Raw genomic sequence first — 27,242 nt, forward strand, 5'->3', positions numbered from 1 at the left:
AATTGAATGAGATCTAAGGAAATCTGAAAAAGCTTGAATACACCTCACTGTTTTTCAAGTGAGTGAAGTAATAAGATTAAATAAATATATTAATGTAATATTATTAAAGAAAATGGTATATAAGGAAACTCCTGATCTGAGCAAAAGGCATGTCTTCCTAGTGTTCAATCATGACTCCAGTTCTACTTTGTTGTGATCAGAAGATATGCAAGGTATGGCTGTTACTGACCTGCCAGAACCTGACTATTCTCATTTTCTTCACCCCCTATTAGACAATAATGCTTGTTTTTTTCAAGAGCAAGTAAGGTGCAAGTCCTGTCTGATGACTAAAGGCTATTACTAGTTATGCAGATTACAAGATTAGTCCATTCACCAGCTGGGCTCATGCCGAAGCTGACTATTTGGCATCTAAGAATAAAGAAACTAATAAAGCAGAAAAGCTTGTACATAATAATCATCTTCCCCAGGCTTTCGGGTAACTCAGTGAACAAAAGAGGCTGGACTCTTTGAAGTGTAAAAACTGAGAGCATCCTACAATGTGCTTTTGAACCAATATTCTCATTTTCCCCAGTGACACTCCCTTGAAAACATCAGTGATAGACCCATCCTTCAGTTAAAGTCTCCATCCAATCAACTGCATTTCCATTTGAAACCCTTAACACCAACGGGCCAGAACATTAAAAATGTTAACACAAACCAACATCTAACTTCTCATGTCCTACGCTTTGTGAACATCTCTGGTATTTATGCATCCAAAGATAGGTGAGAGCACAAAACAAACTTGTTCTTCTCGAGGTGGGTATTTGAAACTATCACGTGAATATGCCAATTTTAGTCAGAAATTCAAACCTTACATGAGGATTCAACTAAACAGAGTCAAGAAGAGCATGAGCTCTATGCATCTGTTACGCACAAGTGAAGTTACAGAAATTGACCTTTATTTAGTAATCAGTTTCTTTAACTTTTTTTTTGATACAAAGTGACATGTTCATTTAGTACAGAAAAATCCATGTCAGAACAGTACCTGTCTGTTTCAGTTGTACCACTGGAGTCTACTCTGGTCTCTTGACTTTAAAAAACAAACAAAACAAACAAAAAACTGAGATAAACAACAACTTCTGTCCCTCACCATGAGAAGTACTTGGACTACTAATTCATCCATACCATTTCATAATTATTAATTTATATATACAGTATTGTAATAGTATGGTATAATACTATATAAAATACTATATATATATATTAGATGTTTTTATAGTTCAGAATACTCTACATAGTGTATAACTATATAAATACTATAAAAAGTATTTTGAACTATAAAATAGCAACTGTAAAACAGATTTTAAATTTAGGACCAGATCTTTCTTGAAGAACTGTGCAAGAAGAATCCCTTTTTTTTAATTATAAAAGCTGCAAACAGAAGCATAATTACAGCCTGTAGTGTAAAACTAGAAACCCTACATAATGAAATGTTAGAAACAGTGACTGAGAAGCAGGCCTACTCAAATAATATTTTAAAAACAATTAAAATACAGTACCCAGGAAACATGGCACAAGAGACAGAAGAAACAGGTATAAAACCTGTGTTAGGAACACAGAGTCAGAAGTGCAAAAAAACCAAAAGGGAACCGATATAATAGAGTTTGGTACAACAGGTAAATAAGTATTGCAACCAAAACTAAACAATCACTTATTTTTTGACAGTGAAAACACTAACAATTTAGTACCTTTCTAAAGGCTTTTAATCAAAGCCCTAAAACTGTGTCTGCTCTTAAATAAAAACAGTCTATGTGAATGCTACACACTGAAGTACAAAGCTTAAGAATTACCCTGCAAAATTGCACCAACATAAGCTTTCCATATTTACAGTATCTAAAAGTGACAGAACACAGCATGCTAGGCCTAGTTTATGACTCTACCCCACCAGTACTTAATCCAGGCCCAACAACCAAAAATTATTATTTGCCAACAAATATAAGCTTGGATTGCTTGGATACATTATGACGTTTAAATATTAGCTTCATGCATAAAACAAGAAACAATATCTTTGACAGACAAGCATTGACAGGATACAAACAGTGGTCTGCCCTGTGTAGGAGTGTACTTCCTTTTGAGCTTACTCCCAAGACGTACCGATTCAATCCCACGTTATTACCCGGTTGTCAAGTCAACAATGTGCTTAGAAATGGTCAAAATTGTAACTAAGAGTCACATTGCGCATAAACTGTCTGCTCATACTCAGAAATTTCACTCCATTTTGGAGAGTTACCTCATTAAGTGAAAGGACACAGAGTTAAAAAAAAGAACAAAACAAAACAAAAAGACATTCAAGTAAACAGCAAGAACCAAATACTTTGAAAAGGTTTTTGTAAACGTGTCATTCTACAGGGTTTTGCAGCATTGTTAAATTCATTACTCATGGACAGTACACACAGGTCACAACCCTCGTGACAACCTGTCATGTGTACACGTACGACGTGAGAGACAAGCTCGGTGAAGTGATCTACCCCTTCCCACATGCCTCGTCAGGTCCTCTGTGTTCAGTGTTATCGTTCCCCTTCATGAAACAGGAATCACTTATGGATATCTTTATAAAGACAGAAGTGAACTGAGTCCGTTGGATAGAAAGTTAGTTGGTTATTTACACCTGGAAAGTAGTTTCACAGCAAAATAAATCTACAGTGGGCCAGCTGGGATCCACAGGACCTTGTTTTGTTCTTGGTCGACAGTTGCCATAATCTGAGTGCAAATGCTTGAAAGGGCTCCTCCCTGGACAATGCCTGGAGAAGAAGAAACCCCACATACAAATGAGACTGGAACAGTTACGAGTATTTACCAAGAGCAGTCTTCTCCATTTATCTGCAAAAGTGTTTATCAACAGATAAGAATTAAGCAACTCAACTCAGTATCTGACAGATGCATGTCTCTATTTAAAAAAAAAAAAAAAAAAAACAAAACAACAAACAGCACAAAGAGGTCAGGCATTCAATACAGTTTCTTCTGCTAGCTCCTAAAACAATCCAGAGAAGTCAAGGAACTGATGGCTATAATCAACTAAGACAACTGTTTTGTAAGTGGCCTCCATGTACTATTTTCAGAGGCATCAGGTGGCAAAGTTTAAGTCTAAAGATGGTCAGAACCTGCTATAATAAACCTTCTCTGTTCAACATGTGGTGTTAAGAGTTTTATATTTATGGGGTAATATACATAGAGACTATAGCTGTAGCAACTAGACACTATTTACAAATATTAGAAGTAAATTATGAACAGCTCACAGATCGCTGAGCTAAATAAAACACCAGCGGTTGCTACTCCAATTCTTATCGTCAACTACATTCAAGGAACAAAAGGCCAACAGCAAGCAACTCCCTGAAAATCAATTCACAAGATAAATGAACACCTTTTATTCTACCCTTGCTAAACATAAAAAATAAAATGCCACCACTGACACATGAGAGAACATATTGTCTTCAATACTTAAAAACCTGAGGAACTTCATGACTTGAGAAATATGTCAGCCAGCAAAGCCTCTGGCAACAGCTACCACTAATGCTGAAAAAGTATAGAAAGTCTTACAGAGCTTAAGGCATAATTTCTCTTTTTGAAAAGAGAAAATATGATGTCACGTAAATATGTAATATTTGGCTCTGCAATATATACTACAGTTAATGATGTCAGGTGACTTTGGTAGAAGAAAAAAAGCCTACTTGAAAGTCATTAGTCAAAAAGTGAACTCCATGAAGTAGTTAAAGAGGCCTTAGTAGTTAAATAGAGAGTGCGACCTATAGCTCCATGACTAACCTACCAGGTACAACGTGCTTATATCTACCTACATGCTCTCTACAGGCTTATTTAATGTACAATATTATAACTTCAACAAGCTTCAATGTCAGTGCAATTTGAACACCAATCCTCTCTGACTACCAGCATCTGGTAGTGTTGATGACAGCTGGAGTGCACTGCACACTGGCACCAACAGAAGGAGGCCCTTCCCACGGGGCATGTGGGAAGATACAAATAAGACTCTCTTGGACTGAGTGCCCCTTGCACTGTCAGGGTGAAACTAAAATGCCACAAATGACTGAACAAGACACAGAAGATAACATGTGGCAAGGCAATCTGGCCATGTGCATGTCAAGTTCTCTGTAGGTTTACTATGTACCATGCAAAAAACATTTGTATGGCTATTACATAACGTTTTGTTGAGAACACACAGCTTCCCTCAGGATGCACTGAGAGAGCTCTAAATTAAACACACCCTTTTTTCTCTCTGCACTTGGAAGTTATGCCTCAAAATATTTCTGTAAGAATCCCATTGTCCAGGAGATGAAAAGTTAGATTTTGGCTAGTTTAGGGTGTTTGTTATTCTACTTAAAGTTCGTTGCCATGCACATCCACATACCTTCAAAAGAGAGGGGATAAAATTCTAGGTATGTGGAACCACATGGAAATATACTTTGAAATGAACAGAGACAGTCTCCAAACACTTTTTTTTCTCTAGTAATAATACTACAATCCAAGACTGATTTCATAATTTTATGAACTTAAAAAGGCTTCTAAAATTGAATTTAATTATTCCAAATTACAATGCACGCTCAAGAAACCTTGGGCAATTTTTTTTCCATTATTGAAACCTTCAAATCACAAAATCACACAGAATTACAGAAGGGTTGAGGTTGGAATGGACCTTTGGAAATCATCATTTGTTAGTTTAAACTACAAGGGGTTTCTGTTGATTTTTACAATTAAAAAATCCTTCTACTCCTTACATGGTATAACACTGACACACAACAACAAATCTTGACCATACTTTCTATACTACTGGCTAGTAATAGAACTTTTTCTGAACCTGTTTACATCATAAGATTATAACATTCAAAACAAAGGAGATTTCTATCTTGACATTTCCTCTCCTGGTAAAATAAAATAACAGAATATGAGTTTGTCAAAAGGGAAGGCAGAATGAAAAAAAAATAAGATGCTTATTGTAGTGACATTGATCTTTTGAATTAAAATGCAAATGGATTAAATTACCACTGTGCTCCTACTGAAAGTTTGATTAAATACTAACCTGTAAAGTACTTGCTATACTCCTGTTCTATTTTTTGAGCTGTCTCAAATTGTTCTTTGGAATGCTTTTGTGTAACTTTGTCCCTCAGGAAGATTGGGTCTTTTTGCTCTCTGAAAAAAAAAAAAAGAGAGAGAGAAAAAAGAAACACGTTGTATAAGTGTATTTTTTAAATGGACTTGAAAAGAGTGCCTCTCGTTGGGTGAGTACAAAAGGCTAATTCACATGCAGGCAGACTCCTAGGCCCAGAGTGCCATCTACTGTGTTTCAGCAGTATCAGCAGAGTCATCAGGATCATTTCAGTGCTAATAAATTCATTTGCTCTCAGACCAAGACAGTATTTCTTTAAAGTTTCAGAGATTGGGAGGCAGTTGATGACGAAAGAATACAATCTTCTCCAGTTCATATGAATTGGATCATCATCTCATATGCATGCCAGTACTCCTCACACAAAGTTGGGCTCAAGTACTGCTCTTCTAAGGGCTTGTGAAGTATCAAGCATCAAGTAAATACAGTATTTCCATGTTACCGTATCTATTACATATTTTTGAGATGCCTCTTTTTTTATTATACAAGCTCTTGAAAATAAAATATGAGAAAAACAGAGAAATACAAATGCTAAAATAATTATTTAAAAGCATAATTACTAAACTAACCTATCATTGCTGTGGAGCATTTCAAAGAATGCCAATAGAACTTGTGCTATATCAAAAAGGGTGTTTGGACAAACCTTTGGTGCACACAACAGGCAGACACAATGTGCCACTGCAACTTGGACTGATGACTGCCAGAAATCCTTGCTTGACTAGTTTGACCTTTGTCACTTTCCAAAGGAAGGAAAAAGCTGTAATGGTCACCATTTCCTTTCCAAAGGGGGTCAAGACATGACAGTTCCATTTATCATTGAACTGCACAATCCTATAGTGGTAATGAAATACACCTGATTGCTCTATGTCCTGTTTCTACTTTAAAGCAGTGATACTTATCTTCTTTATTAAATAGATAGTAATCAAATTTATCTACAGATCAAGAATATAAGAATCTTCAATTTTAAATATGAAGATAGCACAAGTATAAGATCTTGTAGCAAAAGTGTTTCTCAATATTCATGTTGGGAGATAATGTCCCTACTTGCCAAATCAATCTATCAAAATGTGTGAAGGCTTTCTCAAACATCAGGGGAGAGACTGGCATTTGCACGTCCTGTGTTCTGTTCCTGGCTATATTCAAATAGGAATTTCACAATTACTGAAAGAACACAGCCTGAGAAGACCACAGTATATGCACTGTGTGGCAAAAGGGGACTTCTCTTGCTTTGTTTACTGGAGAATGAAGGTGGGAAAGCTGAGGTTTTGAATCAATTGGAACTGCATCCATACCCTTGGCCCCTTCCAGAAGGTGAAGAACAGCTCTTTGTCATGGTCAGTGCTTAATCCTCAATGGATCTCACCCATATCAGTCTTACAATGTACCACAAATGTTAGCAGGAAAGATCCTCCTGGAGGACATTAAGTTTGGTCTCCATGGATTTCTTTGAAAGATTCACTTAATTGTCATGCAATGCAAATGAAATTAAGACCATACACCTCACAGTGGGTTTTATGAGGATTCATTCCCCCATTTTACAGAATCACAGAATGTTCTGAGTTGGAAAGGACCCAGAAGGATCACTGAGTTGACTCTTCAGTGAGTGGCCCATACAGGGCCCACAACCTTGGTGCTTTAGCACCAGGCTCTGACCAACTGAGCCAGTCTCAGTGGCTGTTTGAAGAGATTTAAGATGACTAGGATGAAATAAGCAATAAAGGTAAACCAGACGTATTTTAAGCTAGAATAAACATCCCTGAACTATACCCCTCACAGACTTACTTGATTTGTTTAGCATTTTTGTAGCGAATAAAAATTACAATAGGGTAGATATGAACACTGTGGAGCCGTTCGATGGCATGAGGAGCGATGTCAAGCAGACAATGACAATCCTAAGATCAAATGTAAATGCAAAAACCCATTCAGTTAAAGAGCACAAGCACACATGCAAATCCCCCATTTCTTCCCCTACTTAAATCATAGCAACCCAACAGAATTTTGCCATACATGTAGCATTTTGGGACTACTGAGCAATTTGTACCCAAAGGATTTATAACAAAAGACAAAAGATGAAAAACTGCAAGAAATTGCATTCATAGTACCAAAAGCATGCATTGATAGAAAAAAAATTACTTGAAGAACTAATGAAATGAAAACTCAGATTGAAATATATGCAATACGTTTTTTTCAAAGTTTAAATATTCCTATTAATTTTCTCTTTCAGAAATCATAAGCAAACACAAGCATTAATAGGACTTTCCAGGTGGTTTGATTGAAAACTGTAAGCAGTGAACAGACTTTAGGTAACATCTGTCTCCAGGATTATGATGATGTTTATATTCTATGTGACTGCATTAAATGGAATAGGTAAAAAAAATAAAATCCTTTTTTTGAGGGGGTAGAGGACGGAATTTAAGAAAATTATTTCTAACTTTATTTAGTAATACTCTAGAAGAGTACGAACATTTCTAGTTTCTATAAAGGTGAGCTCATTTTAAATAGTCACATGCAAAAGTAAGGTAAGTTTTATTTTATTTAGCGGGCTAGTGAACAGTTCTCTGAATGTCTTAAAGGATGACACTGCTAACATAATTCCCACCCCCCAATATAAGTATGTAAATTGTACAAAGAACTACAGCATTAAAACTGACTCACCTTTTCTGTTATCTCTTTTATTGAAGCTACAGTTGTCACATCAAAATGTCCACTCCTCCGTTTGTAATCGATGAACAGACAGTCCTTCACACCCCGCTCAATGGCTTGCTGGGAAGCTTTCATAACCTCTGTTGCATACAAGAGATCCCCTTTCATTACTATTCCTTAGGCACAGAACAAGGCTAAGAAGATAATGTCTGCAAATTCAGATTCTTGGGGTGTTATCCATCTTTGTGCTGTCATTTCGTGAGTTTATACAGATGTTACTATCATGTATTCTAAGCATGAATAAATTAGCTATTTTTGCATACTTACCAAGAGGACATCTGCAAAATTTTCCAGGGGATTCTTTGACCAGCATGTCTTTCACAGCATCAAGTAAAGGTCCGAGAATAAGGACAGGCCGAGGGGAGGTACAGTCCACTTTCTGGACACGCTGATAAGCCAAACTTGCAGAATCTACACACAGAGAAGATATTTATTTGTAAAAGCATACGTTTCCTGGCATTCTTCAAATAAGCAGAAGCATTCTTAGAGGAATTATGAGAAGACCTCCTCTGCAAGGGCAAAGGGCCCTTGACAAATAAAAGTCATTACTGTAATTTTTCCACTTGACATCTGAAACCAGACATTTTTCTAACTGAACCGATTGTTCAATTAAAAAAAATGAACTCCTCACCTTTCCAATCATCCCTAGAAATGTTAACAACACACAATATTTGATATCTCTGGCTTGATTTGTTGAGCTCTGACAAGGAAGTAAGCATTGGAATCAACATGATTTTTCTAAAGGAGTGAAGAAATAAAAGTGAGGACTTTGAATGGTGCACAGGATTTCTGTCTAGACTAAGCAACCTGAATAGAAATTAAATAGTTGAAAGGAAGATCAAAACCATGCAGCAAAAAGAATCTCCTTCTCCAAATGAAATAGTAATGCTAATAGGTCTAGGAAGAAACTATGAAAATATTATTTTGAAACACACTGGTTTGTAATTTAATACAAAAAAAAATTGTTATTAGAGGTAATGATCACCGTTTTGTATTCAGAGCAATTAGAAACATTATTTGTTGTGCTGTGCTGCACCTGATTAAAAATGAAACGGAAGGCAAAGCCCTCCCAAGTATAACAAAGGTACTTGCCATCCAAGAAAGGAATTGAGTCTGTACTGATCGTATCTAGAGCCAATAAATCTTTTCCATCTTTGGAACCACTTCGCTTATGTTTGTGCTTTCTTCTGAAGAATGACCTCCTCGCTGCAGCTGACAATGTCTTAGATGAACTGTTTTCATCTTTAGCCTCGGACATGCTGTGTCTCCTGTAGAATTCCTGATCCATCCTAAAATAAAACAGACAAAATGACTGGTATTTAATGCTATATTTTCAAAATTTTTTGACAGTATCACAGCTGGTGATGCTGTGCCTGATGCACCTCAGGACATTGTCACTTCTACTTTACAATACAGCAGCATTAAAACCAACTTGATAGAGCAATATATTTAATTCAATGTATATTAAAATATGCCATCCCTAAAATGACATATCTAAGAATTACTACCTCCCAGAAAGAACAGAACGAAACAGGTCTTTCAAACCACTTCTCACTAGTCAGACTTTTAAAGACAAATACTTTTTAAAGATGAATACCATAACTGGGATCACTTACATATATTTACTGGGAATCTGTCCTCTTTCCAGCTTCTGAGCATTCTCATCTAGCTGCCATGCCATCCAACAACCAAAATTTCCCTGTGGTAGAGTGTCATCCACATATAAAATGTCATCTTTCTTAAAGCTTAAATCCTGTTCCATCTCTGCCACACGATCATAAAGTGCTCTGGAAAGGAAGACAAACAGGCTCTGCAACTGCTCTCCATCAGCTCAAGGGAAGAACACACCTTTTCTGAAGAAAGTTAGCAGATTAGGGGCATTCTCTACTTCTCAGGAACACATGAGTGAAAAGTGAAGACTTGCTATACTAGACTGTGTACTTGCTGTCAGAGAATAGCTGGATAAATTAGTAAATTTCAAATTTTAAAAAACATGGCAAAATTGATGTTCTCTTTCTCATATGATGGTCAGTGTATTACATTAACAGCCTTATGCTGTCATTACCAGTCATGCCCAAATACCTGATGAAGAATCCATCTCCAGGAAGCTCTTTTATCTTATTAAACTCTTCTATTCTGTATTGAGTCTTTATTTTGATGTTTTCTCCAGGCTTCAACATTTCAAGATAAGCTTCCTCAGCTGTTTTATTTCGCATGTCAATGGACCCATACTGCAAAACACAGAAATAAACCTTTAGATGTGAAATTGTATTTTAACAAGCAATAGAACTAGGTGAGCTTGTAAAACATCCAAAATGAGCTTTTCTCACTTGCAGGTTCTATATATATATATCTTGTCACTTAACTCTAGTACAGTTTACACCTTAAGATGTCTAGCAGGAGACTGAGATATTGCAATGGAAAACAAAAAACTCAAGTGCAAACAGCAGACAGGTACTGTGAGAGAGAGCACTTCTTGAAAAAGTTTTCCAAGAGTAAGCTGAGAATCATAAAATTCACACTGAAAAATATTAATATTTTTAGGGATAGCAAGTGGTCTGAAGGAAGTCAAACATGATTACAAAGCAAAATCTGAATACTAGAAGTTCAATGTTAGAGTCTCAGTGCTCACTTGTATCTAAAAAGCTCATAAAGATGTGTGTTTATCATCTTAACAGTCTCGACAAGAAGATAAATGTTCTCATTCCAGATAAAGAAAGCAGAGTCATAGACACAATGTATGGTTTTCCCCAAATTCTCTCTCTCAGAATTTCATAGTGGTAAGATCAATATTGTTCTCTGTTCTACAGTATCTTTGATATCCTTGCCTTTCTCCTACATAAAGCAATTGGATTCAAAGCTTCCCATTTAGATGGAGGGAGCAGGTGTCAGTAATTACAGGTAGACATATTAGAGTCCTTCAAACTTTGGGGCATCTTGTGCTATCAACAGTGTTAGTTCTCCAGGTTCACATCATCCAGCTCCTCATGTGCTGCAGCCGAAACACAAGTTTGTTTTCTGACCACTCTTACCTGGGTTTTGTGGCAGGAGCTCAACACTCACAGAACATTCCACACTGTGGGACAGCACAGCACTTGGCACCTCCCTCTTTATGCCATCCCAGCCATTAGTCAGTACACTGCAGATATTTCTGAAGTGCTTACCTCAAGTATCATGTCACCCAAGACTAGTCCATCAGGTCCTTTTGCTGGGCTGTCATCATCTACATCTGAGACAAATATTCCATACAGGTTTCCACCACATATCTGGATCCCAAGATCGACTTGGGATTTTTTAACAACAACAATTCTAGGTTCAGGAGTCCTTTTGTTTGTGTCCACAGGGCCCCTTTTGACAGAAAGAAATAACACACGTACTAGAATTGAAAAACTTGCCATACATAAGATCAAGTTACCATCTTAAGAAGATACATTTATATAAATATTATTCAGAATAGGTCACCTACAGACAGAGTCTTAAATGACAAACATCACCTTTTCAACTAAACCAATCTTGCAGAAGACTTTCTTCACTCCTTGCAGACCTCACATTTCAGAAACAGTCTGAAAACATGTACGTTTATATCCTGGGGTCCACTTAACTTGTCTGCTGACTTATTTGAACCGGACACAGCATTCACAGAAATACACTTCCTTTTTTAATACCCTTCATATCCACCCTGACCATTTATTTTCCTTTAAGACAAAAGTTTCACTCCCCACCTTAAGGAATTCCGGGGACTTGTAGTTGGAGTGGTTTGTTTGGATGGGGGAGTCATTGTTCCTTCATCCTGTTCACTCACAGTGTCGATTACGGAATGATTGTCAGGCGTTGCAGCTCCGCTGCCCTGAGGGGTGGAATGATTACTCACAGGTTCTAAGCGAGAGCTGTAAGAGGGAAAAAAACCAGAAGAAAAGACCGGTGGGTTAATGCCAAATATTCTCCACTCAAGATTTTTAATTTGGCTGTAAGTCAATTTTAGAGTAAGGGAGATAAAACCCAAACCCTATAACTCAAATGGGTATGCCAAAAAACATATGTTCACCATAAGTTTATGAGAAAGACAAAGCTGTTTTGAAGTGTGATCAAGAATCAAAAGAGGATGATGGGTAATTTCACCAGTTCATATGCCTTCTCTAATTAATATTGGAAATTCCGATTTTGGAAAAAAAGAGTAAAAAATATTTGAAGTATTAAAATGTCATAATCCTAGGAAGAAGTCATCTTGGATTTTAGTTTAGTATATTTAGGGATTATGACTAAATAGAAGAGAAAATATATTTAGATGCATCAAGCATCCTCCTTTTGACAAACTGGTATTCATACATTACTTTTCAAAGCGAACACACATGTGCTTGTGTTTGCAAACAAATTAAGTGTACATAAGTTAACTACTAGCTAAATAGCTGTGCGGCAGGAGAGCTGTCTTTTTCCAAGTCTAGCCAGCCTTACCTTGACCGTGAGTGATTGCCAAGCTGATACATGTGTGGGTTGTACTGAGCCAGAATAGTGATGGTGTCGCACTGCTGCCCAATGATTAGTCGAGCCTGTTGCTCTGTAGCATTTCTCAAATTTATTCCATTAAACTGTGGAAAAATTGCACAAACCAGAATGTCAAGTTTTTAAATGGAAACTAGCAAGCTCATTCTTTCAGCGTCCTAATTAGTGTAATGTCTAAATGCTCACTTATTCCCACTGGAGAAAATAGGAGAATGAAAATGTGGCTATACAGTGATTACTAGGGTTTACTCCTTGGAAGGAATCAACACAATTTTCAAGTATTTTGTAACCTGACAAGGAATTTAACAATATTTTCGCTTTTAAAAGACATATGTATTCTGAGGTGTGCTATGATTTGATATCACTGATTAAATACAAGTTGGTTCAGATCACCAATATGAGTAAATTCAGAATTTGAAGATAAATTCAAATCTATCCAGGTCTGTTTTAGTGTCAGAAACCCACTGTGCAAGAGAAGGTGCTTTAACATGATGTTACATTTACAAAGCAGCTCTGTACTTTACAAAGTGCTACTCCGTGTGTTTATCTAACATAGTAGGCAGAAATGTCATTGAGCCTACATGAGTCATTTTTTAACCAGGTATCTTAGCTAAGAATATGGCACACCAACAACAGCATGAAACTTGGTAAAAGCCAGCTGCTTGAAAATGTACTCCCGTTACCAGGCAGAGTATGGGATTGGGACTATTTTGTTTTAAGTACTGAAACTAACTAGCTTAAAATTTAATTGTATCTATATAAGACAGGATGCAGATATACCATCAGAAGACATTACTTTTATGATAAAGCCAGAAAATGTCACAACAATCACAATTATGCAATATTACAATAGAGAGCACTCTTCGCTACATCTCACAGTGCACAAGGTTTCACAACATAGTCTTTTTGGGGAAGGCAGTTATGGCTGCAGTCACAGAAACTGAGTTATTAAACCTTTACAGTAGTAAGCAAACAATTACCTCCAGTAACTGATCACCATATTCAAGGCCAGCTTGATGGGCAATGCTCCCACCTGTTACTTTAGAAACAAATATTCCACCATTTTCTCCGCTCACAATGGAAATCCCAAGTGGCTCAGAACCCTTCTGCACTTTAACATGGCGTGGCTCTTCCATGTAGGGCCTTTTAAGGAAATAGTTAGAACCGAGTTGGAAAAAATTGAACCTGAACCACCACAATATCAAAGTTCCATGCAATATTTATGCCTGTCTGAGCTGTAATAATAAAATAGCTTTGAACAGTTACTTAAAAAACCCCACTAACTGTCAACGCTCTTAAATGCATTCCTTTAACACCATGCAATATGCAGTGGCAGAAGTAAATGTACACCAGATACATGACTGCTCCAAAAATTATGATAAATATGAGTTATAAATAGAATGGTCATGAAGCTGATAGGAAAGAAGCTTCCAGATGCATATTATATGAAAGTAATTGAACCACTGTACATAATATGTCAATGTCAAACCATATTCCAGAAGGTTATGTTACAAAAACAATGCTGGGAGTCTTCATGGCCAGTGAAAACAAACATAATGAATACTAAGGCGGTAAACCAAAGGATAACAAAGCACAAATATAAAATTTCATATTTGTATGCTGGGAAACAGAAATTAGTAATGAAAATTAAGCAGTTGCAAACTCAAGCCATTAAGACAGCAGTTTGCATGGTAGCATTACAATTACCATGCAAATTCTCCTCAGGGCAATTATCCAAACGTAAAAAAAGCACAAAGTGCGCAATACTGCTCGAGAAGGACAACCTTAGATCAGGCCAACCTCAAACTCCTTAGTGATGAGAACCTAGGCCTAGGAGCAACAGGGATTCTCAGAAAAGACCTATTACGGAACAGATATCTGAAAGATGTAGAAGATTTGAGAAGACAAGAACACTTAGAACAGGACAAACAGTAGTAAGACACTAGTAAGTATAACAAGAAAAAGGCTTATATATAGGAAAATCCTGATACAGTCCCCTTTCCTCCCCCCACATTTGGGATGGATCCACCTGTACACACGGGGATGGTCCATTCATGATGTGTATAAACAAACAGTAGCCTCCCAAAAAGTCTTGGTTTTCACTATTATAAATTCAAGAATGTCTACACAGCAAGAGGCATCACCAGGCATTGACAGTTGAGCTCACTGTGAATAAAACAGCTTGGGCACCAGGGGTGGTAAATTTTTTATTTTAATACCACTATACTGCATTTGACAGGCATTAATTTGAATGTTTTCTTTCCTAACATTTCAATATGCCATAGAGATGGCACAAACTGTGCCAACTAAACTATTTTATTGTGCTGTTCAGAGACCAGAAGAGTTAACTGGACTTCACTCACTACCACTGAAGTGAGCGAGGCTGAGGAAGGGTGTTTTTGGGAAAAGTAGGATTTGGGGCTGGGGACAGAGGGAAGGGGATGTTGTTTCATAACTATGCATATTTGCAGTCTTTGAAGGGATCCTTTTGGTAGCCTTCTGCAGCAGAGGCATAATAGTTTGCCAGCTTATTAATGCATATGAGATAAAACTGTTGGCTGCTGACATGAATGCAGGCCTGGAACTCAGCCATCTTACATCGCTGTTAGAGGCAATGCCCTCAGCTATTGCTTACTAATGTAGTGAACTTATTACTGATGCTCACATTTTTTGCATGTAACCGAAATTAACTAAATTCTGATTATTTTAGAAATATAATGCAGAAAATGGATTACTTTTTCACTCACTTATGAGCATGTAAGCAGTATTATATCAGGTTTCTTCATGTCACAAAAGTTACCAAGGTATATTTCCACATAGAAACCTAGAACTGCATCTTTCGGAGCTTCATTTATTGTACCTTTCTGCTTTTTCATCTACCACACCCATTTTTAATTTGTTTTGGATTGGAGTAAGAAAGAATCAAACCTATACCAAGCACACAGGATCCTATCTGAGAATTCTAGTAAATACAGAATGACACATAACTGTGCCTGTATAGCAAATCAGTAATAAAGTAAAAAAGAATGACAACATTAAAAAGGTGTTTTACTTGATAAGCAGTTTTATCAAAATCAAGTGAAGCACTTTTCTATTATATTCAGACTGCCTGCCAGAATCACTAGACATGGAGTAGAGAAAAAGTCTTAATTAAAGAGATCTTTTAATTATCATTTAAATTAAAATCAACAGAACAAACAGAAATATTGATTTTTTTTTAATCTGTCTAATTATTAATTTTATCTGGGGAAAGGCCAAATGAATTATTTGTATTTTTGGGGAAACAGAAAGTTTATAAGCCCCCCCAAAAATTCAAACATTTCTTAGGATAGATTTAAGTAGCTACTTTCCTAAACTGAGAACTGTTCAATAGTTTGTTTTGTTTTAAAAACCCACCACCAAACCTTATAATTCTGCTCTTATTAGAAAGTCAATTCAGACTGTGGTTTATACATAAGCACAGCAAGAGTGATGGGGCTGGAACCAGGATGTACTTCAGTAATATGATCAACATTAACAACAGTTGTTACTTCCTAGAGATCAGAACATGTATCTTGTGCTCAAAGACACAAAGATACAGACTGCCAAAACGCCAGCTTGTTCAGCTGAGCACACACATCATTAGTCACGTGAAGGAGAAAAGACACTCGGACTTGGAATTTGCAAGTGACAATCAGCGGAACATTTATGCAAGAACACAAGTTGTACACATGTAGTACAAGTGTCACACTGAAGTAAGAAAAAATGTAAATTCACAAAAACCTCTTTACATTTCCTCTCAAAGTAATACTGTTCTTTGTATGCAAGACATTCTATAATTGCTTAAATAACTTAGTCACAATTTCTTCAAACAAGACAAAAGTTTCATGTAACATTTTATGAACAGCTTTTTATTACTACTAGAAAAGTTAGAATACAGAATATCCTCATAGTTTTTACATAAATTAAGCATATACAGGGGTCTTGACGCCGACATAAATGTAATCTATTTCAACACATCGGAGCTCCTTTACACTGCCAGAATGGCTTTAGCTGCTTCAATGGAAATAAAAACGTGATTCAAATTTGCATCTTACTGTTCTATGCTTTGAATTTGTGTAAACCTTTCCATATATTCAGTCTAGCCAGATCATGATAAAATGAAAACTGATGTCCAAGACTGATACTATAAGCAATGTAACTTTGAAATATTCATTGTGAGATACAAAGTCATTCAACATAAAGCACATGTTTTTAATAAAGCTATCATGTTAGATTCAAGTTCTGCAAGCAGCTACACATATACTGAATGCTATTACTAGCAGTGGTCCAGGTACAGCCAAAGGGATCAGTCAGAGCAGTAAATTTGCATCTGTACATGTTCTGTACTGTTTTTCCACAGTCATGTGCCCAATTTTTCATGTTATCTGGTTATATGGAATCAAGGCACAGTGGTTGGAGCACATATTCTGCAATGCTAAGGCACCTGATATTTAGCTGTCAGATGTTACTAGGTCTTAATTTTGTTTAGATTTCCAGAGTACAGAACAAGTAAGTAAGCACATGAGGTAGTTGAACTGCAAGAGTATATTCCAATTTAGACTGCTCTTACTTGGTGTGACCATTAGTCTAACGTGGAAGAAACAAAACCTTTATGAAATCACTTATTCTTAAAATCCACAAAAAGATCTCTAACATACTTTCTAAAGAAAAATCATTCTATAGCAGGACCTGAGATGAACCTCTGCACTTACATATTTTTCATTTAAATTAAACGTTCACATTACTTCAGCCTAATGAACAAATGCACAAAATTTCCTCAGACCCATTTTGTATTAAAAACAAAAAAGGTGGGGACCTTACCTATCTTTTCTACGTTCTCCGACAGATACAGGGCTAATGGAAATCCTAGGTAATGTAGAAAGGGAGTTCTGAGACTGGCTGCTGGTGAAGGAAGACGTTTCCAAGTTAAGAGGTGACTGAGGAGGAGTTATCAAGCTGGGACTGCTACATTCTGAGTGTGACAAGGAGCCTAGGAAAAGTCAAGAGTTGAGTTTTAGTATCCTGCATCTGTCATAGTTGGCAGACCTACCCAGACCACAGCGAAAGACACCACACGCATCTGAGACAAGAAAGAGGACTGACTGTTCACTATCTATTAGTCATGTAAGGGGCTTAGGAAGACCAGGTAACTCATTTCAGACAGTGCAAACTTACTGTCCTTAACGACTCTGTTAAATCCATCCTCTCTAAGTGTGCAAACAACTACTGCCATTTTCAACAGGAGACAAGATTACAGACAAGCTACACCATGAGCATGTCTGAAAAGCATGTTAAAGAAAAATAAAAGACAGGAAAGAAGTAAAATAGAAATCTAGTATGTAGGTTTATTTTCAAATAAAATATTTATGTGTAGCCCTTCCCTTTACATAGGAGGTATATTATGCAACAGCTGAAAAAGATAACAGAAGCCAAGCATGAACCCTACACAGAGGCAGGAATGCTCTGAAATTTTAAACAAGCTTGACATGACTTAGTTTGCATCTTTGCCCTGGTTGTACCCTTCCTAACTAATCTACAGAACAAGTGCCCTGACACAGTTTGCTCCCTTTGAAAAGCTAGAGAATATAAACCTCAAATTATTAATCACAAATGAAAGCTATTTTTCAGAATTGCATTTGGCCAGTTAGGAAAAGGACTGCACACAATGCACTAAGGCTGCAGAACATTTGAGCTATGATAGCAGTGAAGAGCTGCTGATTGCTGTCAGCAAACTCCTGACTCTACAGCACTCCAACTACTGCTTGTCTTCAAACATCTTCCACTAAGCAATTTCGAGTGAAGTACTGAAATATTCTCACTGCATTTCAAAGTATAATTTAGAATCAGTGATACAACAGTAAGCAAATAATATACTTAAAGAATGGAAAAAAAATGCAAGTCAGCTCACTGTTAAAATTTTCAAGGCATCATTTTAGAAGAAACAACAACTATAAAACCTACAGCAATTCTTATTCTTACTTTTGTCTGCACTTTTACTCAGTGTGCCAGTATTCGAGTCAACTATCAGAAAAAACATCTTTCTCTAGAAAGCTTCTTTTCTTTTTTAATGTTTCTCTGGCAAAATGCAGATTTTGTAACTTTAACAAAATTGTCCTACTTAGACTGTGGCACAACCTGATTTAACAACTGCAAGGGCTTTGTTTTGGTTATACTGGAAACAGTATGATTAAAATTACTTATTAAATAATTCACCTCTGTCAGAGCCCATCATGGACCTTGGATATCTTGGTGTTAAAGGGATCTTAATTCGTTCTGTTCTGTATTGCAAGTTACTCGAAGAACCTATTTTTAAAACAAGGGAAAATAAAAAAGACAGAAGTAAAAGGAACTACAATTTAAAAAAAAAGTACATTAAGATTTTACTTCTTCAATGAACATTAAAGTGGCCTCCAAATGATCAAGGCCAAAGCTTTCATGCTTATCCTCATAACTGTGAACATCATAATTTTAGCAAATTATCTTGATTACACAGTCACTATAAACAGAACACAATGCAGCTGCACAGTATATATGCAATGTTCATGCTTGTAGAAAAAATACTTCTAGTATTTTCCTACTAAATTAAACTTTACTCCAAGTCCAAGTATCTAACATATCTGTTCACTAAGAATCCATGGGACTTTGAAAAGGGCATTTAAAATACTCTGACCACATTCTTCTTGGACGAATACATCATCACTGATACTGGTTGCAAATTGTTATGCCCGTTTTTGCTGTGCTTATAAAGCTACCATGCTCTACTCAGTCTTTGTTGGAACACAGGAACATAACTATGTATAAAAAACCCCAGTTATTACATAATTTAAAATTTAAATAAATCTAAAATGTTAAAATGTCACTGCTACAAAGCATGCATTTGCTTTGGGATCATTTGGCTAGGCATAAAAAATACTTACATGTCAATTAACTCAACATAAGTATAATTTATTTTCAAAGAATACAATTTACATTTGGCCATTAGTCATCCTTGACTTTTTGCTCAGGGGGCTCTCTCCTTTTCCTCCTTCTCACCAGCTCATTGAACCTCAACCTTTGGCCCTGTGTCCCATCTCTCTAAGGATACTTTTAAAGAGCAACAGGCATGCAAAGGAGAATCCCTCACACACAGAGACCATTTCAAAGAGACTGTAAAGAACAAATTAAACACAGCAACTTCCAGGGAACACCGTTAGTCATAAACCCACAAGAAATGAATAAAGGGTACACCAGAAGCCTTTAGGCTTTGCCAGCCATGATAATCCCGTAACATGGGTACTAAAGAGTTTTCCATTTATAATTTTCTCTAATATACAGGAGTTCTACAGGAAATAAGTCAGAAAAGCTGGTTACCAAGTCTGGCACTAGATGGCAATGAATTTGAGCCATGAGATGCTCTTGCACGTGAATTTTCAGAGTAGTCATTGGAGTGTTTATGACTTAGGTCCAAACTCAGGCGACCTTGATGCTGGGAACTACATCAAAAGAAAAGCAGAAGAGGGCAACAGTTAGAACTGGGGAAAGAACCTCAGCAAACAGAAACCAGCCAACAAAAAATTATGGTTAAGCCCATGTGCTGAATAAAATCAATGCTTCTCTCATTTCCACTTCCACATTTTCCCATCATTTTATTAGAAGCCAGAAGAAAATTAGCTTGAAGTACTATAAAAAAGCAGAAAGCTTTGTTTGTTTTGGCAATGACAAGAAAAAAAATATTAGAAATTAGGTTATTAAAAAAATTAATTTCTTTGTCAGTATCAGTCAGTGGGGCAGAGTTACAGATCCGTCAGAGTTAATCCATCAATTACTGATAGACATGAAAGCAACTGGCTCATCATTTATATGCAATAATGGTTTTGAGACCCCTGGATCAAAATAACACACAACATCAGCACGTTTCACTATGCACTCTACCAAACTACTACACGCAATTTTATCCTAATGAAAACAAAATTTTAGGGAGATATAAATTTTAAAACACCTGGGATGCAGATGCTGATGACATATTTGGCTGGCAACTGATGGGCAATTGCTGGTGTGAACTCTATGGCTCCAGGCAGTATAGATTGGATTTCTCATGACAGCAGTCACTGCAGGACACGGTGCTAAGTTTCTTGGTACCGTCCCTGCTTCAGATGATAAAAGCAAATTCTTATCATTATTAGCATATAAAGTCCAGATTTAAAATATACCTTAATATTTTATGATTATGTATTTTAACATTTACATGTATGATAAATAAAAATATTAGCATACAAATATATTATTAAGCACCATATGACAACTTTTTGATAATACATGCGTATTTAAAATCTTGTTTATAATTCTGTAATGAATAAGTGACAAAGTGGATTATATTACCAAAAATGAAGCCATTCACAGTATATGTTTTTAATATGCAATAGTAAATAAAAGATTTTCTGTTTTCAATTACAGAATTTTTTTAACCAGGAACGAAAATTCTGCATTTAGTCATCCAACCAGCATGCAAGATTTTATTTGGCACTTGAACTGACTGCAGCTATAATTATTCTGGTTCCTCTCTTATGTTGCCTCAAAGAGTCCCACTTCTAGTGTGGCCTTAAATTCTAATATTTATTTCTCAAACTTATAACTCAAGTTGTTTTTTTAAGTATACTCATCCTTCAGTACTAAACAAAAGTCTATCTTAAAATCTCCTCTGAAATGAGTGGGTAGCACAGAACACAGTAGCAAAAACTTGTTCTCATTTCAAGACATAGGCTCATGTTGTCTAATATTGTCTGAAGCAGGTTTGACTTGACTCAGTTATCATGCAAAAGTATCATGCTAAGATAAAAGTTAACTACAAGGTTAGAAATAATACTTTTAATACTTTTTCTACTGCCATTAAGAGAGAAAGTGAAAGAAGACTAAAAGAAATCAAAGAAGAGCAAGAGCTTCTTGGTCTGGGCTACTCTTGAATATGTCTTTTCAACTGATTGGAGCACCATTGCTTGAAGCCGTCCATTGTCCCAGATACACAGATTATTACCTTCATGTTCTCCAGTAAGAATAAAATCTTCCATAACCTCTAGAGTTTACAGGAATTTGGGGCTTTACAAGCAGAGAGGATAAACTCATAAAAATCAATATAATCTGATTCGAAATTTAAGATTAATATATAACTGCTGAAAACTGAAATCTAAAACTAGACACTTAAGACTGAACAATCTATCTGACAATACATTTACCAAATGCTTCTTGACTGTTTCAAATTAACCATCATACAATATCCTAACTACCTCCTTAAGCACGTCATTTAGTCAGTGCCAATTCAAAACCTGCTAACATGAATACTAAATACTAAAAACATCAATACATGTTATTATGCTTTATATAATAATAAAATAATTATATTGTACTTCAATACTAAAAACTGTTCCATCAACTGAGACAAAATGCTGTTTTCTGTTCCGCCTGATTATACTGATTAATACTGAGCTTCTTGTGAGCCTCCTCCTCAGTATCTTAGTATCTCAAACACACATTTAACCTTTCACTTGTATTAAGATCACAGTCAGTTTGGGCATCCAACATCAGATACCCCAAATGTTTAAATAGGTAGAACTTAATATGGTCCACTTCCTGAGTATCAGATTTTTTCCTTGGAAGAATCTCAGAAATGAAGCAGCTAAAGCCTGGGATACCTCCATTTACTTTCAAAAATACTGAAAATCTTACTTTTCCTCCTAAAGGCCAGGCTACACCTTGTTCTACACTAATCTGTTGAGAACTTCTCTGCACAGAAACTGATGTAATGCAAATCCATCAGTCAGAAGTTGCTCAGCTTCCTTAGTGATTCTTAAACAGGCTTCACTTCTTTACAGTCCAAAAACTGAGCACACCAAATTCAGACTACCACAGACCACAGAAACTGTTTTTGTCAGTCATGTTTCTTCCGTACCTAACACGACTAATCCCCAGTATTGTCCAATGCGGACAAGTGCCTTGGGGCATTCCTAGAAAGCAGTTTGGAGTTCTGTCACTCACCTGCTGACATGCTGCCAGGGTATAAGGCAGCAGGCACAAAGCCATCGCTGTGCCTAGCAGAACGTTTGGGGGAATATGGTGCCCATTCCTGTAGCTCCGGAGACAGATGCTCCTCACTAGCTGGAGCATATTTCTGCACCTACAAGAACACAGAAATTTGATTACAGGAAGTTGGAGATTCAAAAGAGTAAAACAGCCAAACTGTGGAACAATAAGCAGCACCAAATTTTCAAGGACCTGTTCCAGAATGTGGCACCACAGTGCTTCTTAGACATTTGTCTTTCAATTATGTCTTTCTATGCTTTTTTTCTTCCATCCTACTTTCTTACTATTTTTTATTATTTCGTAATCTTCTTAGGCCAATATTTGCCATTTAACTGATATCTTTTTCATCAATGGAACTCTCAGCACATAATTACATTTGTCCTTTCACAGGGTATTTCAGCTGCTACTGTTGCAATTGTTTGCTATAGAAAAAGCCAGAAAGCATTTTCCTCTAAGCCTGCATTTCCAAATACACATGGAGTAACCTCTCTCCAACAAACAATTCAGGTTTTAGAACTTCACAACTTCCGTTCTGTATATAACAAGTAGACACTGATGAGTTAAGAACATATGAGAATAGCTCAGACATTGACAGTGATGCAAGAGAGCTGCAAGTGCAGGGCTCAGTACATGGTGTTCACACATTTGAAATGTACAACGCAAAATATGTGACTGATGCATGTAAAAAGTGAAAAATAATTATTGAAAATGTACTTACAGGTTTTATGATAGCAGCATTTTAATTAAATGAGGAGTTACTGAGAGCACAAAGACTCTAAAAGGCAGAGGTGCCTTCTTAGAACCAGTACTTGATCTTTTTCATGTCTGCACTAGTAATTGTTCCACCTACTATTCAGGAATTAAAGCACACCTAAATTTACCAACTTATCAAGGTACACAAAATTAACTGTGTATATACACATCTAAGTAAAATGACAACAACCAATACGACTACAAATTAAACTACACTGTATTTTGCTATTACAAATACTACTTCAGGAGTGAATGCATGCAGACTGGGCACTACTGTCACAACAGCCTAATGTAGTTGCAATGGACAAAGGCAACTCCACCAGAATAAAATTTTCAGTGTGATTGATGCCCACATTTTGAGGCACAGTATCACTTGTGCTCTCCAGCCAACAACTTTAGAGTTACAAAGCTCTGCCTATTTTCTGAGCAGACAGGAGAAAGAGAAGAAAAATAAAAAAGAATCATAGAACCTAGTTTTAATTTAATCCTAGAAACAAAAATTAACCAATACATAAAGTAACCTTAAAAAAATTAATTGTAATTCTATGATATAATTTTCTTCTTTACCTCAAACCAACACCTACTTGCCACCTGTAACACAGCTTGAGCAGCACATCAAAGCAACTGCAATATGTCCCCATATATCCTTTGGTCTCTTCAACAGTGAGTGCCAAAACCACCCACTCTGTTCCAGCTAACAAATAGCCTGGGCATAAGTCCCCACCTACTTGTGTCCTTGTCACAACTGGCAACTCTTTACTCACCCATTTCTCATTATACAAATATTACTACAATTCTAACCAGGGTGGTGCATATGCTCATGACAATGCACAACAACGAAGAATGAGACTATCAGAGCTAATGGATCTACTTGATATTAGATATAAAGCAAACATCTCCTATTCAAATGTGTTCAACATCTTTACCTTGTTTTGTTACATACATGCTAAAATATGACATCGGAATATGCTCTCCTTCATTTTTTGTAGGGCAGTTCTTGTGACCTTTCTCTTAGCCATAGTGCTCTTCAGACCAAATCTGCTGATTACAGCTACAAAATTAAACTCTTATGCTTTTCTGCCATTTGTTGTGCTGGTTCTGGCTGGGACAGAGTTAATGTCCTTCATAGTAGCTAGTATGGACGATGGTTTCTTTAATTGCGCTGGAAGCCGAGCTGGTAATATAGGTACGTTTTCATTTTTTGCTGAGTGGTGCTCACACCGAGGCCTAAAGCTCTCCATAACTATTTTTCCCTAAAAATGTTTGGGAATGCATAAGGAATGGAAACAGACAAAACAAAATGGAAGCAGACCAAAAAAATCACATAAAAACCTGCCAGTTGTTCTTTTACACCAGTACTTTTGCAGGGTGTGGTTCTAACCCTGCACTATTTCCAATTGAGCTCTGCTATGCTTCTAAGAAAACTCTGCAAACAGGGTGGGACTATCCAGGTAGAAACAAGTAAGGGAAAAGAATATGAAATTCTAAGTCATTACGATGTAATTACATTAGAAAAATAATACTTCTATAAACTTCAGTTTTCAGTTGGAAAATCAAAAAAAAAAAATCCCTATCTGCCAGCTGAGCAAATCTGAGGCAGTACACCTGAAATAACATTATTGATTATGTCACTGTATATAATGCACTCATCTAAATAGGTCCTTCCCAGAGCACAAAAATTTTTTCTTCCATCTACTCTGTCAAGATATGACTCACCCTCTTCTCAGCAGGGTTGTTTGCTCTAACAAATTATATACTGATTTTGAACTTGCATCATATTCTAATAAACAGTTCACCTTTATGGTGTAATGGGCCTAACACCCCTTGGATTTCAGATAAGATGTACAAAATTATTTTGACACATAGAAAGACTTACAAAAAAACCAACACTATGGGTAGTACATCTTCTTCCATTAAATTGTGCAGTGATCTGGACAACCAATCTGACTTCTGTAAAACTTCAGAGACCCTATTATCAGCTTTTCTAAAGGTGATGCTTTGTGTTTTTATTTATGTCTCTTCAGGTTGTCAACAACATACAAGAGCCCAGGTGTTCCAACAAGCAGTGTTAAAACCCAAGGTAAGGCAGCTAGGCAGAATGCTATTTTTCTGTTTGGTGGACACAACTGCCTGCTAAATACTGAACTCCCCATATTGGTTTTGTATTTTGTGGTACTGCCAAGTGCCAACTGAGCCTGAGTTCAGAGGACCTGAATTCTAAAGATGGGTTATGCTTCTCCTGCTCTGGTACATAACTGGGCACCCAAAACCCCACTGCTGATATACTTCAAGGTTTCTAGTTTTGTGCTTCAATATACCAAACTTCTACCTGAAGTGCAGGATTAGGAATGGGCACAGGGGTCATTTTATGCCTCAGAGCAGGAGCTGATTTTGGCCGCGGTCTTTTAATCTCTGGCTCTTCAACTCTTTGAAAGCCAATGTCATCTTCACAGGATTTCCTTGAAGATAGGTGAGTGCAGTCAATTCCCTCCTCCCGATAATAATGCCCAGCATTCCTGCTGCGCCCCTTGAGAGTAGCAGAGTCCTGTTTAAGTGCCAAGGAAACTGGAGCTTGGGCAGTAGCTGGGCTGGTGGGTGGTGATCCTGTTGTCACTGTAGACTCTGACGCAGAGCTTGCCTGCTGTTTATGTTTAAATTTAATGGAGTCACTTCTCTTAGGAGGAGTTGGAGGAGTTGACGCCACTTCAGCTTTTGATGGCTGAGGTGAATGGCCTGTCACCTGATTGGGGGAAAGGTAGTCCAGTTTGGGAGGAGTTGGTGGCCTTTTGAACGTATCAGGGTCAAAGATAGATTTCCTTTGTTTTGGCTTTTTATACACTGAGAACTTTTCCGTTTCTGTTGCTGAGATATTAACCATGACTTTTGGCCAGGTACCACCACTGTGCTTAGTTCCATGTCCCTTGTCAAACGCTGTCTCAACCATCATACAGTCAGTTCCTGTAGGCTCATAAGGCAGCCTCCTGTTGTCCAAGTCAACAGCTCCATAGCCTTGGTCCCCATAAGGCTCTGGGCTGAAGGAGCTGAGACTGTGTTCTGAATTACTATGGCAACTGTGCACTGTGTTCCTACGAGAGTCTACTCGTAACGTGTTACTGGGGAAAGGTTTGTGGTCACAAAATGAAGTGCTGCCCTGATCACTCTGGTCCTTCTTGCCATCCATGATGTCTGGATTGAAAATGTCAGTCTGCGTTGAGCTGTTGAGTTTCAGATTTCTTTTATTTTGTGCTTGTATCTCTGATGCATGAACTCTACAGTTCGGTATTTTTTCTGAATCCTTCAAATTTTCGAATATATTTTGACCACTCCAAGATGAACTCTGAGGAAAAACCTAAAACACAAAACACATGTTTTTTTAACATTATTATTGTGGCTGATTTCTGTTTAGTTTGAGTCATATCCTAGCCTCCTTAATTTATCCATACCTGAATATACACTTAATAATGCCTTACAATTCAAAGCACAATCAGATGAAATGAAGCTAGAACAATTTTTGTAACATTTTCAAAACAATTCCAAAAGGGCGACTCACGTGGTGGCAAAAGTACTCAACTGAAAGTGAAGAGACCTGCATTCTACTTCTGTCTCTGCTAAGTGATGCCAGTAAGATAATTTTCATTGCCCATTTCCCCTCAAACATTTCATCTTCTCACTTTCTTAAAACCTCAAGACCTCTACATCTGAAATTATGCCTCAAAATCCATGTGACAGGCCCAGAATAACGGGATTCTAAACTCAAAATGCAAAACAAAATAAATATTTTATAGAAATAAGCCTGAAAATCAATGCCTTAATCTTCATGATAGCAAGAGTTCAGTTTTCTGCACAACTTCCTCCTGACTAAAAGCTAACTTTCTTAATCAGCAGGCTGTTTATTTTCCACATACAAAAGTGCTGCAGCTCTGCAGCAAAACCCAAGAAGCAGCAAGCAATTGTGGTAGCATTCATTTCACGTGACCAGCAAAGAAATGGGAAAGAAGAGATTAAGCCGGTCTCATTTCCTATTAGATGGTCTTGCTTTGGAAATAACTGTTGAGGA

At 36.9% G+C, this 27,242-nt stretch overlaps 1 protein-coding gene across 4 annotated transcripts in view; it reads right to left on the minus strand.

Annotated features, from left to right (window-relative positions):
• Positions 1-916: 916 nt before the first annotated feature.
• DLG5 (discs large MAGUK scaffold protein 5) overlaps positions 917-27,242 on the minus strand; it is a 97,979-nt gene continuing 71,653 nt past the window's right edge. For 2 of the 4 annotated variants that reach the window (XM_066191504.1, XM_066191506.1), the window contains 18 exons: positions 25,515-26,534; positions 22,388-22,526; positions 20,358-20,505; positions 19,730-19,851; positions 18,593-18,682; positions 17,201-17,369; positions 13,339-13,501; positions 12,311-12,444; positions 11,581-11,745; positions 11,023-11,206; positions 9,941-10,089; positions 9,475-9,645; positions 8,951-9,147; positions 8,126-8,269; positions 7,811-7,938; positions 6,938-7,047; positions 5,072-5,181; positions 917-2,780 (listed from right to left, as the gene is read on the minus strand). In XM_066191504.1, the coding sequence (XP_066047601.1) occupies positions 2,677-2,780; positions 5,072-5,181; positions 6,938-7,047; positions 7,811-7,938; positions 8,126-8,269; positions 8,951-9,147; positions 9,475-9,645; positions 9,941-10,089; positions 11,023-11,206; positions 11,581-11,745; positions 12,311-12,444; positions 13,339-13,501; positions 17,201-17,369; positions 18,593-18,682; positions 19,730-19,851; positions 20,358-20,505; positions 22,388-22,526; positions 25,515-26,534 (3,447 nt within the window). In that variant the 3' untranslated portion in view covers positions 917-2,676. The remainder of the gene's footprint in view (positions 2,781-5,071; positions 5,182-6,937; positions 7,048-7,810; positions 7,939-8,125; positions 8,270-8,950; positions 9,148-9,474; positions 9,646-9,940; positions 10,090-11,022; positions 11,207-11,580; positions 11,746-12,310; positions 12,445-13,338; positions 13,502-17,200; positions 17,370-18,592; positions 18,683-19,729; positions 19,852-20,357; positions 20,506-22,387; positions 22,527-25,514; positions 26,535-27,242) is intronic. The other 2 variants (XM_066191505.1, XM_066191507.1) reach the window with 2 other exon arrangements.

The sequence above is a fragment of the Chamaea fasciata genome, unplaced genomic scaffold, assembly GCF_029207755.1.
Source record: "Chamaea fasciata isolate MVZ Bird 193981 ecotype frontalis unplaced genomic scaffold, bChaFas1.0.hap1 SCAF_9, whole genome shotgun sequence".
NCBI lineage: Eukaryota > Metazoa > Chordata > Aves > Passeriformes > Sylviidae > Chamaea > Chamaea fasciata.